This window comes from Cervus canadensis, chromosome 14 (genome assembly GCF_019320065.1).
Source record: "Cervus canadensis isolate Bull #8, Minnesota chromosome 14, ASM1932006v1, whole genome shotgun sequence".
Taxonomy (NCBI): Eukaryota; Metazoa; Chordata; class Mammalia; order Artiodactyla; family Cervidae; genus Cervus; species Cervus canadensis.
The window spans coordinates 62,379,184-62,391,286 of NC_057399.1; the positions used below are offsets into that span (position 1 = coordinate 62,379,184).

Below are 12,103 nucleotides of genomic sequence, written 5' to 3' on the forward strand. Positions count from 1 at the left end.
AGCAAATCAGCTCCCAAGTTTGAAATTACCTGAACCCCTTAAATTTTGCCCTGATCCCTGGAGCGGGTAAACGGATTTGAGCCGTGCCTCCAGTCTCCTTGCTGGTCGACCTCACAATGAAGCACTTTCTTTCCTCAAAAGAAGTGCTTTCCAGGGCTACCGTATTGGCTCCTGTGCCTGTCTGGCAGCCAGCCCTTGCTCGGTCACAAGTTCTGGTGACCACGAAGGGGCCCGGGTGTCATGACCCCCTGCCACAGGGACGTGGGCCCTCAGCCCTGACCCTGAGTGGCCACCTTGGCCGCACTTGTCTGCAGGAGCGGCTGTCAGTTTCCTGCCTCCCCAGCTCCGGACTCGGGCTCCTTGTGCTGCTTTTGGGTCAGATGTAGTTCCTGACGTAACCCTGCTGAAACATGCCTGTGCCTGAACTGTCTAATAACCTCATCAAGATCGTGGGTTAGAGCCCCACCCTGGGGAGAAATAGAAAAAGTCCTCAAAAGTCCTGGTTAGATATAAATTGCAGCACTATCTTTTTTTGACCCCCACTCCTAGAGTACTTAAAATAAAAAAAAAAGTAAGCAAATGGGACTAATTAAACTTAAAAGCTTTTGCACAGCAAAGGAAACCATAAACAAAATGAAAAGATAACACACAGAATAGAAGAAAATATTTGCAAATGAATTGACTGACAAGGGATTAACCTCCCAAAATATACAAACAGCTCAAGCAGCTCAATATAAAAAAAATAATAAAAAATATATAAAGATATAAATAGACATTTCTCTAAAGAAGACATACAGATGACCAAAATGCACTGAAAAAATGCTCAATATCACTAATTATCAGAGAAATGCAAATCAAAACTACAATGAGGTATTACCTCACACTATTCAGAATGATCATCATCAAAAAGTCTACAAACAATAAATACTAGAGAGGCTGTGGAGAAAAGTGAACCCTCCCACACCATTGGTAGGAATGTAAATTGTTGCAGTCACTATGGAGAATAGTATGGAGTTTCCTTAAAAAACTAAAAATAGAACTACCATATGACCCAGCAGTCCCACTCCTGGACACAGATCCAGAGAAAGCCATAATTCAAAAAGATACATGCACCTCAATGTTCACTGCAGGACTATTCACAATAGTCAAGACATGGAAGTAATCTAAATGTCCACTGACAGATGAATGGATAAAGAAGATGTGGTACATATATACAATGGAACACTACTCAACCATAAAAAAGAATGAAATAATGCCATTTGCAGCACCATGGATAAGCCTAGAGATTATCATTCTAAATGAAGTAAGTCAGACAGAGAAAGACAAACATCATATGATATCACTCATGTATGGAATATAGTTAGGAGCTGGGGATTAACACACACACAGTACTACATAAAAAAAAAATAGACAAACAACAAGGACCTACTGTATAGCACAGGGAACACTACTCAATATTCTGAAATAACCCAAATGGGAAAAGCATCTGAAGAGTGGATATATGTATATGTATAACTGAATCTGGGGTGCTGCAGTCCATGGGGTCACAGAGTCAAACACGACTGAGCGACTGAGCAACAATAACTGGGTCACTTTGATGTGCACCTGAGACTAACACAGCAGGGTAACTGTACCCCCAATTCATTTCTAAAGTTCAAGTTACAGTCCTGAACCCTGGGTTAAAGCTCCAGAGCCTTGGATTTCTTTGTTCAGGTTGGTTTATGTCTGTTTGTTCTGTTCAGTTCAGTCACTCAGTCGTGTCTGACTTTGCAACCCCACGGACTGCAATACTCCAGGCTTCCCTGTCCATCACCAACTCCGGAGCTTGCTCAAACTCATGTCCGTCGACTCAGTGATACCATCCAACCATCTCATCCTCTGTCGCCCCTTTCTCCTCCTACCTTCAATCTTCCCCAGCATCAGGGTGTTTTCCAATGAGTCAGTTCCTTGCATCAGATGGCCAAAGTATTAGAGTTTGCAGCTTCAGCATCAGTCTTTCCAATAAATATTCCGGACTGATCTCCTTTAGGATTGACTGGCTGGATCTCCTTGCAGTCCAAGGGACTCTCAAGAGTCTTCTCCAACACCATAGTTCCAAAGCATCAATTCTTAGGTGCTCAGCTTTCTCTATAGTCCAACTCTCACATCCATACATGACTACTGGGAAAACCACAGCTTTGACTAGATGGGCCTTGTTTGTTAGCATTGGCTAATAGGGGGAGGCTGTTGGATGACTGAAAGAAAAGTTTTAAGCCTGATTTAATGAAGGCCCTCTGACTCAGGAGACAGAAGACACTGCTCCCTGACTGCCGGTCGTTGCCCCCGTGACCTGTAGTGGTTTCACAGGAGTCCATCCCAGAAGAACCTACCCTGTGCCTGGGAGAGAGGACTTTCCACCCAAGGCACCTCCGTGGAATCCTTTGGCTTCAGTCATCCTGAGAGCAACCTTTCAAATGGGGAATGTTAATAGCACACCTGACTGTAGTCCCTTGGCATGAACTCTTGCAGAACTGGTCAATGGTTAACTATAAACCAATGGAAAAGAAGAAAATTATTTTCTCTGTAACACTGCCTGGCCCTGGTAGTAGGTGGAATCTCAGGGAAAATGGTCAGAGAATGGGTCTTTGAACTATGATACTATTTTAAAATTAGACTTGTTTTGTTAGAGAGAGGAAAAATGGGGTTAATCGTACAATCATTCAGCCCTTTATATTGGAATAAGAATTTGCAGAAGAGATGTAAGATTGTGGTTCAGAGGGAAGGACCTCAGGAAAAGCCTGTGTGCATCGAGTCAAAGCCGAATAATGACCGACTACATCCAGACGCCCCTCCAGCTGCCCCTTTCATGGCTCCCCCGCCCATGAAGGGGGTCTTCCTGTGAGCAGTGCAAAGGGTGCCAACAGCCCTCCCAGGGCTGCCCTTATCCGATCATCATAAAGAAACACCCCTTCCTCCCCGTACCCACCAGGGTGCTCAGTTTGCCTAGCGAGCACTCTACCCCAGGCAGGGCATTTCTATTAGGGCAGGTCCCAGAAGGCTTAGATGACCAAGGCCAACACAGGGGACTCTGACCAAGGCCAAAACAAGTTTCAGTTTGAACTTACACAATTGGAGAAATAATAAGCCATCTTACTGAGATGACCCTCAGAAAACAGAGAATCTCTTTACATGTTTCACTACTCATCACCCTAACTGGGCTGCATGCAGGCCTTCATGAACACCCTCCTGTGGAGAAGCACAGGATGGTATTAGGGAAGGCTGCCTGAATCACACAGAACAAGGATATGGGGACCCACCAGTGTTCTTGCCTGGAGAATCCTGTGGGCAGAGGAGCCTGGTGGGCTGCTGTCTATGGGGTCTCACAGAGTTGGACATGACTGAAGCGACTTAGCATGCATGCATGCGTTGGAGAAGGAAATGGCAACCCACTCCAGTGCTCTTGCCTGGAGAATCGCAGGGACGGGGGAGCCTGGTGGGCTGCCGTCTATGGGGTCGCACAGGGTCAGACACGACTGAAGTGGTTTAGCAGCAGCAGCCTGAATCAAAACCAAATCATCAAATCAGGACTTGGGAGGCACAGACCATGCCTGGAGCTGACCCAGAAGGGACCGCAGTGACCCAAGGGGATTGAGCAAGGCTAAGGAATGTTTAATAACCAGACCTCAACGGGGTTCCTGAACCAAATAGCTTGACCGAGATCCAGGGAGTATAGCAAGGGCCCAGGGGAACACCTCCCCCTTCCCTGAGAGGGCTGAAAGCTGACAGATGATACACTGCTGTGGATGTGGGACGCCCAGCTGGACCTGCCCTGATGCCCTCTTCCCTTGTGGGGAACATTAAGTGCACTCCCAGGTCAAGCCTCTGCCCTCCAAGCTTCACCTTTACAGTTGGAAGATCAAGCCTCACCTGGACGTCCTGAAGAAATTCTGCAAAAGGTTAAGAGCGATGTTTGGAATGATGGAAGGCCAGAAAGAGCCAAGACAGCTGTCCCGGTAGCAGTAAAACTCTGTCCAGGGGACAAGGTTCCAAATTTAAGTAAGTAAGTACCAGTCATTCAGTCATGTCTGACTCGTTGCCACCCCATGAACTGTAGCCCACCAGGCTCCCCTGTCCATGGGATTTCCCAGGTAAGGATACCGGAGTGGGTAACCATTCCCTTCTCCAGGGTAGCTTCCCGACCCAGGAACTGAACCCAGGTCTCCTGAAGTGCAGGCGGATTCTTTACCCTATGAGCCATCAAGGAAGTCCAGATATAAAGCAACAGGCATCTAAAGAGGCACATGAAGGAAGGTATAAAGCCTCTGACAATCACCTTCTTTAAATATCAATTATTCAGACCTTGTTGATCTTCATGTAACACTTCAATCCCATCCATACAAAAACCCAGGACCAGAGATAACAGTTCTATTTATGATTTGAAGGTCATTAACCAAATTGTAGAGGAAATAATGTGATGATGTCAAATCCGTAGATGTTGCTTACAACTTTATCTGGAGACTTTTGCTGGTTTATAGTTTTGGACTGGAAAAAAGATGCCTTTTACTGAATACCCCTCAGTCCTGAGTCCTGGGGGTTTGTCTTTCAATGGGACGATCCAGAGACTGATGTGAAACAACAACACTGCTGGATGGAACTCCCACAAGGATTTAAGAATACCCCCACCATCTTCAGGGAAGCTTTCACCATGGACTTAATGGATTTACCACTAAATGAGGGAGCCTTACTCCAATGTGTGAGTGAATAACTGCTAGTAGAACTAAGGAAACTTAAGACCAAAATACGATTAGATAAAGTTTGCAAGGGAAGAGCACACAATTTCTCAACCAACTCTAAACTAGTTAAGGTTTGAAGTATCAAAAGGACAAAGAAATTTACTGCCAGATGAAAGAGAGACATTAACTAGGGTGACTGCAGCCACCCCCAGAAGGCGCTTGTGAGGATTCCTAGGAATGGCTGAGTATTGTCGTCTTTGGACTCCTGATCTTGGACTCAGCCAAACACAAACATGAGGCTCTTAAAGGAAATGACAATAAGCCATTAAGCTGGACTCTGAGCTGTCATAATGTATTCCACACCACCGAGAAGAAACTTTGAAGAGCCCAGCATTTGGTTGCCCAGGTAGTTTGTGCATGAAAGATGAGGCATGAGTCTTGGAGGTAAGTTAACACTTAGATATCAACAGAAGGCCTGTAGCCTACTTTTCTAAACAACTGGGCACCTACATCAAGGATTGCCAGTTTGCCTCTGGGCTGTGATTGCAGGCTTTCACAAGAGGCTGAAAAATGAACCCTCGGCACACCCCACATCATGCACTGCCTTTACTAGAACAAAACAGTGGATATGGGCTTACTTCAGGGAGATGAGGCAAATACGAGGCACACCACTTGACATCCTGAATGTCACCTTACAGGCAGTATCTACTCTAGACCCAGCCACTCTGCTGCCCAGGACAACAGGAGAGCCTGCTCACAACTGTATACAAATAACTGAAGACCTGACCTGACTGGTCAGCCTTTAGAAATACTCAAGGATGGGACCAGTTTCACAGACAAGGAGGGTGTGCAGTTGTAGCTCATCAGGAAGCCCTGGAAGCATAAGCCAGCGTCCGGGTCCTTTTGCCCAGAGCTCACTGCCCTCATCACACCCTGAGCCTAGGAGCTAAGAGACAGTGACCACACACACTGACTCCAAGTCTGCCTTCTCTGTTGTATGTGCGTGTGGGGCCACCTGGAAAGAGAGGTCCACTGATGTCAGGAAGGAGAGAAATGAAACACACAGAGGAGACACAAGCCTTATTATTAATAAATGCTGTTAAAATGCCAGGAGGAGCAGCCGATGGGTGCTGCCTGGGTCACCCAAAATGGATTAGCAGTTAATTAAAGGAAATAGGTGGATCCGGCGGCACAACAAGCATCCAGAACCAAAGGCCCAGATTCAGAGACCCTACCACTAATTCTGAGTGTGGACCATGCTTGCTGAAGCCTCGGATCTGGAAATGGATCATCCAGCATGCACGGGGAGTTCATGCAGACTCTGGGGACTTAGATGGCGGTCAGGACAAAAAGCCACAGAGGCCGGGTTTATGATGGGTTTATCCCAAACGTTTAATGGACAGAATTTTACTCATCTACACCAAGGAACCCGTGATGGGAGGGCTGCGACATGTCATGGACTCCAGCAGTTCATTGTTGGTAAATGCAAATGAGCATCCGAAAGGTAATCCTAACTGCTGATCTGCACCAGAAACAGTCCTAAAACTGGGCCACCCTGATGATAAAAGGGTTGCATGCCCGAGGGACAGATCCAGGGGATGGTGGTTAAATAGACTTCACTGTTACACCAAGTGCCAGGGACACTGTAGAAACGTCTAGGCGCTGGTGATGCCATCGCGGTGGCAAGGCTTTTCCACATAGGACAGAGAAAGGTTCTGCAGTAACAGAGGCCTTCCCCCAAGAAATAATTCCTTGTCTGAGGTCGTCTCTTCCGATTCAAACTGACGACAGAGGAGCTCTCATGGCTGAGGTGACTCAAAGGTGTCAAGGCCCTTGGAACATGATGAAGCTCATGGTTCTTGGAGACCTCAGTCCATGGGGAAACAATGAATCATTCCTTCAAAAAGACAGTTGCCAAGACAAGCCAAGAAACCAGAGTAACCTGGGATAAGGTCTGACCAGCTTCCCTGCTGAGGGTCAGAGTGGCCCAGAAAACAAGCTCCTATTGAGCCTGTACACGATGTTCTACGGGAGACCTTCCTGAAGGTCTCAATGGTAACAGCATTACGTTTGATAAAATGTGGTGCTGTCTTCTCTTCTATACATAAATGTGTCTAGCCCATTAGGGTTTCCCACGGACATCCGCTCGCACTGCACAAGCCCCAGTACTGCATCCTCCTTACACTTGGACAAACCCATACAGTGAGAATCCGTGCAGGCATGTGAAATAGCCCCTGTGACGTCCTCCTGGTTACACATCCTCCAGGAAAGCTAAAGTAGTCACACCCTGGCCACCCCACTCCCAGGTACTTTAAGTAACTCTTCAAAAGGAAACAGACAGCTAAGACTCCACCTGGCCAAGACGAGAAGACAGTAGCATCTCAAAAGCAGACCATTTTGACCTAAGAGTCTGGGACAGGCTTACATAAATCCAAATTCAATCACTAAAATGTTAAAAACAGGTTTTCATGGATTCCCAAAGAAATAAGGTCTGTTTGGAAGGACTGTTAAAGTTAGGAGCCATAGTTCTGTGTATCTCAGGGTTAATCCTCTTACTCATCAAATTCTGTCCTCATTGTCCACCTCCTACATTTAAGGAGCACCGCCCCCCACAACCTACCCTCCCCCACCCTGCTCAGACTCACAGGATGATTGCCTGAGACTTCAGAGTTCAAGGTGGGACATGCAAATATTTATAGGTAAGTGCAAAACAATTTCATTCCACTCATAAAAACCCAAATCCCTCATCAGCAGGAAGCAGCTAGCAGAAGGCTTCACCCCTACTTCCCTCAAGACTGAGGCACGAACAAAGAAAACCCATGTAAAATATCACCAAGCTTAAACGGACATAGCTCCTTCCATAGGTGTACTGAGGAAACCTGCAGTTACTGTAGGGAGACAGCACTGTGCAAGTACAATATGCACCCCCCTACACCCCACCGCCCCAACCCCTTGCTCCCTAGCTGTCTCCAGGACGACCACAAACCCAGCATTTTCAGTCTGCAGATATCGGAGCATAGAAAAGCTGCCACACTTGTGCTTTACAAAGCAAGGAGTCCCTCAGTGAGGACGACCTGGCTCCAGCATGAGGTGCTAACTGTGGACTATCATCAAGGCAGCTGCCAAGCTTGAAATTTCCTAAACCCTTAAATTCCACCCTGATCCCTGGATCGAGAACTGGATTTGAACCTTGCCTCCTGTCTCCCTGCTGGTCCAACTCGCAATGGAGCTTTTTCTTTTCTCAAAAGCCAGGGCCATAATACTTGCTTCTGTGCGCTTGGGGAGCCAAGCCCTTGCCTTGTAACAGAAATCTCTTCTCTCACATTAAGAGTGGAAGTCCACGCAAAGCATCGCATCTCCGCAACCAGAGTCCTACCTGACCCGAGGAGGTGGGTTCCCAGCGACTCTGCACTCCAGGTAGACCCGACTACCTTCTGCCACTTCTTGGCTCCGCAGCTTTTGGATGAAGCGGGGAGCGGCTGGGGGGTGGCGGGCGCTGAGGGGCGGTGGGGACAAGGGGCTGCGGCTGGGCCGGGCCACATCCTGGGCCACCGGGGGGTGATGCCCGGGTGCTGGGGGCCTGGCCCTGGCCTCCACGTCCTGCCGGTCCCGGGTGGGGTGATGCCCAGGCACCAGGGGCCTGGCCCTGGCCTCCACGTCCTTCCGGTCCCGGGTGGGGTGATGCCCGGGTGCTGGGAGCCTGGCCCTGGCCTCCACATCCTGCTGGTCCCGGGTGGGGCTGCGGCTGGCCGAGGTGCTCCTTGGGTCTGACGGCTGGTTTTTAGGGGACAGGTACCCGCTGTCCGGGGAGGAGGACTCCCCGTCCGGGCTCCTGGTTCTGGGCTTGGCGGCTTCTCGAAATATGGAGGTCAGTTCCTCGATGAGGGTAGCCGCCTTGTCGTTCAGCGGGCTCTGGGGGCCGGCCCTGCCGGGGCGCGCGACCCTGGGCTTGGCGCTGGCGCCGGGGGCCTTGGCCACCTGCTTTCCAGCCTTGCGCAGGCTCCGGATGTAGCTGGGCCTGGCCAGCAGGGGCGAGACTCCGGGCTTCCTCCGCGATGCGGGCGAGGAGATGCGCTCGGCTTGCTCGGCTGGCGGAGGCGTGGCAGGTGCCCGCCTGCTGTCCCCAGGTGTCCCCGGGGACGCACGGGCCTCCTGAGGGGCCGGCGGCTTCCGGCGGCTCCTGGGTGAGGGGCTGCAGCGCTGCGGGACCTCCTCGCAGGCGCAGTCGTCCGTCTCCGAGCTGGCTATGGCTCTGCGGGCCAGGTCCAGACTCTTGTGGATCTCCTCCTGGCTGAGGAAGGCCGACAGCCCCGGGAAGAAGGCCGCATTCTCGCCGTCCTCCAGCAGGTCCGAGAGCGAGTCGTAGAAGGAGTCGTGGGAGGACGTCTCGGACATAGTCGAGAGGCGCTCATGCACTCGGTCCGCTTCCACAGGAAGGCCGGTGTCTTGAACACAGGCTCTGAAGGACAGGAGACACACCTGCGTTAGTAGGAACGACTGGGGGTGTGTGTGTGTGTGTGCGTGCACGCGCGTGTGACCACGGTACTACTCATCCACAAGTTGGGAGAAACATTAAGGGGAAAACATACCTTCTAAATAATTTTCCTCTATAAGTTGGAAGAAGTGTCAAGCATACCTGTGTTTATCGTTGACCACTTTTCCTAATTTTTTTTTTTTTTTCACTTTTCCTAATTTTTTAAATTCTATTTTTATTTATTCGACCATCTGGCTTGTGGGATCTTACTTCCAGAATGGAAGTAAGTAAGTGCAGGATGGAACCTGCACTGCCTGCAGTGAAAGCACAGAGTCCTAACCACTGGACTCTCAGGGAAGTTCCTTGCTCATTATTTTAATTTGATATTTGCCCCTGAGTGAATACTAAGCATCTTTCTGTGCTGTGCTGTGCCAGTCGCTTCAGTCATGTTTGACTCCTTGTGACTCTGTGGACTATAGCCCACCAGGCTCCTCTGTGCATGGGATTCTCCAGGCAAGAATACCAGAGTGGGTTGCCATGCCCTCCTCCAGGGGATCTTCCCAACCCAGGGATCAAATCCACATCTCCTGCATTGGAAAGAGGATTCTTTACACCTGGCACTTTGGGGAAGCCCAAGCATCTCACTAAAGCTCTTTAAATAATTCAGGAGGGTGACCCTGCCATTGGTGCTGTGAGTGGTCCAGGGCTTTCGCCTCTCAGGCCCCCCCTCCATCCCCCCCACCCACCCACCTCTCTTACAGCTCTAATTTCATTGATGTTATGAGAATAGGAGTGTGTTGAGATTTTAAGCAAATCTGACTCTGCTTATGTCACTCTAAACCACAAAATGCACTTTGATTTGTTTTCATTAGTGTTTAGTTTTTGATGAAATTTTTGAAACCTTTTCAGCTCTTCCTTTCCTGGTGTGCCCATATGTGCATTCACATTCATTCATTAGTTAATTCAAGGCAGAGCTGAAAATTGATTACTGCATTTCAGGTGCAAATGGACAGTTCTGCTGTAGTCAGCAAACTTCCTCATAAAGGGGCAGATAATCACTGGACCGCTCAGCATGGGGGAGGCATTTACTCACAGCCAGTATACAGATTATTTTCCTTAAAAACTGTACAACTAGGACTTCCCTGATGCCTCAGTGGTTAAGAATCCACCTCCCAATGCAGGGGACACAGTTTCGATGATCCCTGATCTGGGAAGATCCCAGATACTGAGGAGCAACTAAGCCCATTCACTATAACTATTGAACCTGTGCTCTAGAGCCTGGAAGCCACAATTACTGATCACACTTGCTGCAGCTACTGAAGCCCTCGTGCACTAGAGTCAGTGCTCCACAACAAGAGAAACCACCGCAACGAGAAGCCGAAGCACCGCAACGAAGACCCAGTGCAGCTAAAAATAATAAATTAAAAAAGCCAACACCCCAAACAGAAGACCGCAAAACTGGCAGCCCCTGTTTAGAAAGAAAAAAAACTCAAGAGGGAGCCAAGACTCCACCCCATATGATGACCCCAGAGCCCACACTGTTCATCTCACACTTGTGAGATGTGCCACCTGATGGGATCCGGTTGTCTGAATCAGGTGTCGTTTATAAACTGCTTGCACGGTGAAAGAGAAAATCATAGCAGGAGGGCATATATAGTCCAGGTTTAATCTGTGACCCCAATATTACCGCTAAAAAATGCACAGGACTCAGGAAAGTGCTCATAATGTGGATGGAGGGAGAGGTTTCTATGTGGCCCAAACTCACCAGAAAAGTATGCTTCAGAGATTGCCGTGTTATTCAACCAACCCCCAAATTAAGAGGCTGTAAGCAAAGTGTCTGTCTGCAGTGCGGGAGACCCGGGTTCGATCCCTGGGTTGGGAAGATACCCTGGAGAAGGAAATGGCAACCCACTCCAGTACTCTTGCCTGGAAAATCCCATGGGCAGAGGAGCCTGGTGGGCTGCAGTCCATGGGGTCTCGAAGAGTCAGACATGACTGAGCGACTTCTCTTTCACTTTCAAGCAAAGAAACACAACTGCAGACATCTCCATTATAGTGCTGAGGTTTCATGGCTTATTTCCCCCAGTGCTTCTGGCAATTGTGTGTTGGTGAGAAGACACAAAATGCAACACACCACGAGTGCTGGGGGCACACCGAGGGGGCAGGTGGCCCAGATCACAGGAGGCGCTGCTGCCACTCAAGGAGCTGCAGGAGGAGCTGGGGTGGGCCTCTTGGCGCCCTGGTGTATGAGGGTGACCTACGACTGGGAAGTGGGCATCTTCAGGACCCCCAACACCTACTACAGGGGCAGCTACTTCAAGGCACCTCAAGAGCCCCATCTGTGATCCCTGTGCCTGACACACAATGAGGCAGAAAAACATAAAAACCTTGAAGTTTGGAGCAGAGAAAGGTTTATTGCAGGTCCTGTAAGGTGACGGGTGGTTTCTGCCTTTAAAACTCCAAACTCCAAAAGCTCTCAGCAGAGCCCATATCTCGGAAAGGGGAAGGCGTCGTGGTGAGTTGTGGCAAATGTCTTGGTGTTACAGCCTCTGTTTTTGAGGCAGGGCACCGTCACAATGCTCTTGTAAATCTCCACCAAACCAACTTTCCTCTCTGATGTGACAAGAAAGGCCAGGTCCCCAGGCGCAGCTGTCACCCTCCCCTGCCCCAGTCCTGGAGAGAAGGCAGAGCTCAGCCAGTGCCTCTCACCCGTCTAGCGGTCACGGCTGAGGGAGCCGGGCACCTAGGACCCAGCTGGCCTCAGGCTCCTCAGGACACCCAGACATGGGGCAGGTACCATGCAGATGGGTGACGCCATCAGATCACAGAGGCGGGCATGGGGAGAGGGTCGCTGCCACCCGGAGGTCTGGGCTTGGCCAGCAGCGGCCTTGGTGAGGCTCCAGAGCCCGCAGGGCAG

At 49.6% G+C, this 12,103-nt stretch overlaps 1 protein-coding gene across 4 annotated transcripts in view; it reads right to left on the bottom strand.

Moving 5' to 3' along the window:
• Positions 1 to 12,103, bottom strand: part of PALLD (palladin, cytoskeletal associated protein) — a 382,410-nt gene that overhangs the window by 361,194 nt on the left and 9,113 nt on the right. For all 4 annotated transcript variants that reach the window (XM_043486542.1, XM_043486536.1, XM_043486538.1 and 1 more), the window contains exon 2: positions 8,089 to 9,171. In XM_043486542.1, coding sequence (XP_043342477.1) covers positions 8,089 to 9,107 — 1,019 coding nt within the window. In that variant the 5' untranslated portion in view covers positions 9,108 to 9,171. The remainder of the gene's footprint in view (positions 1 to 8,088; positions 9,172 to 12,103) is intronic.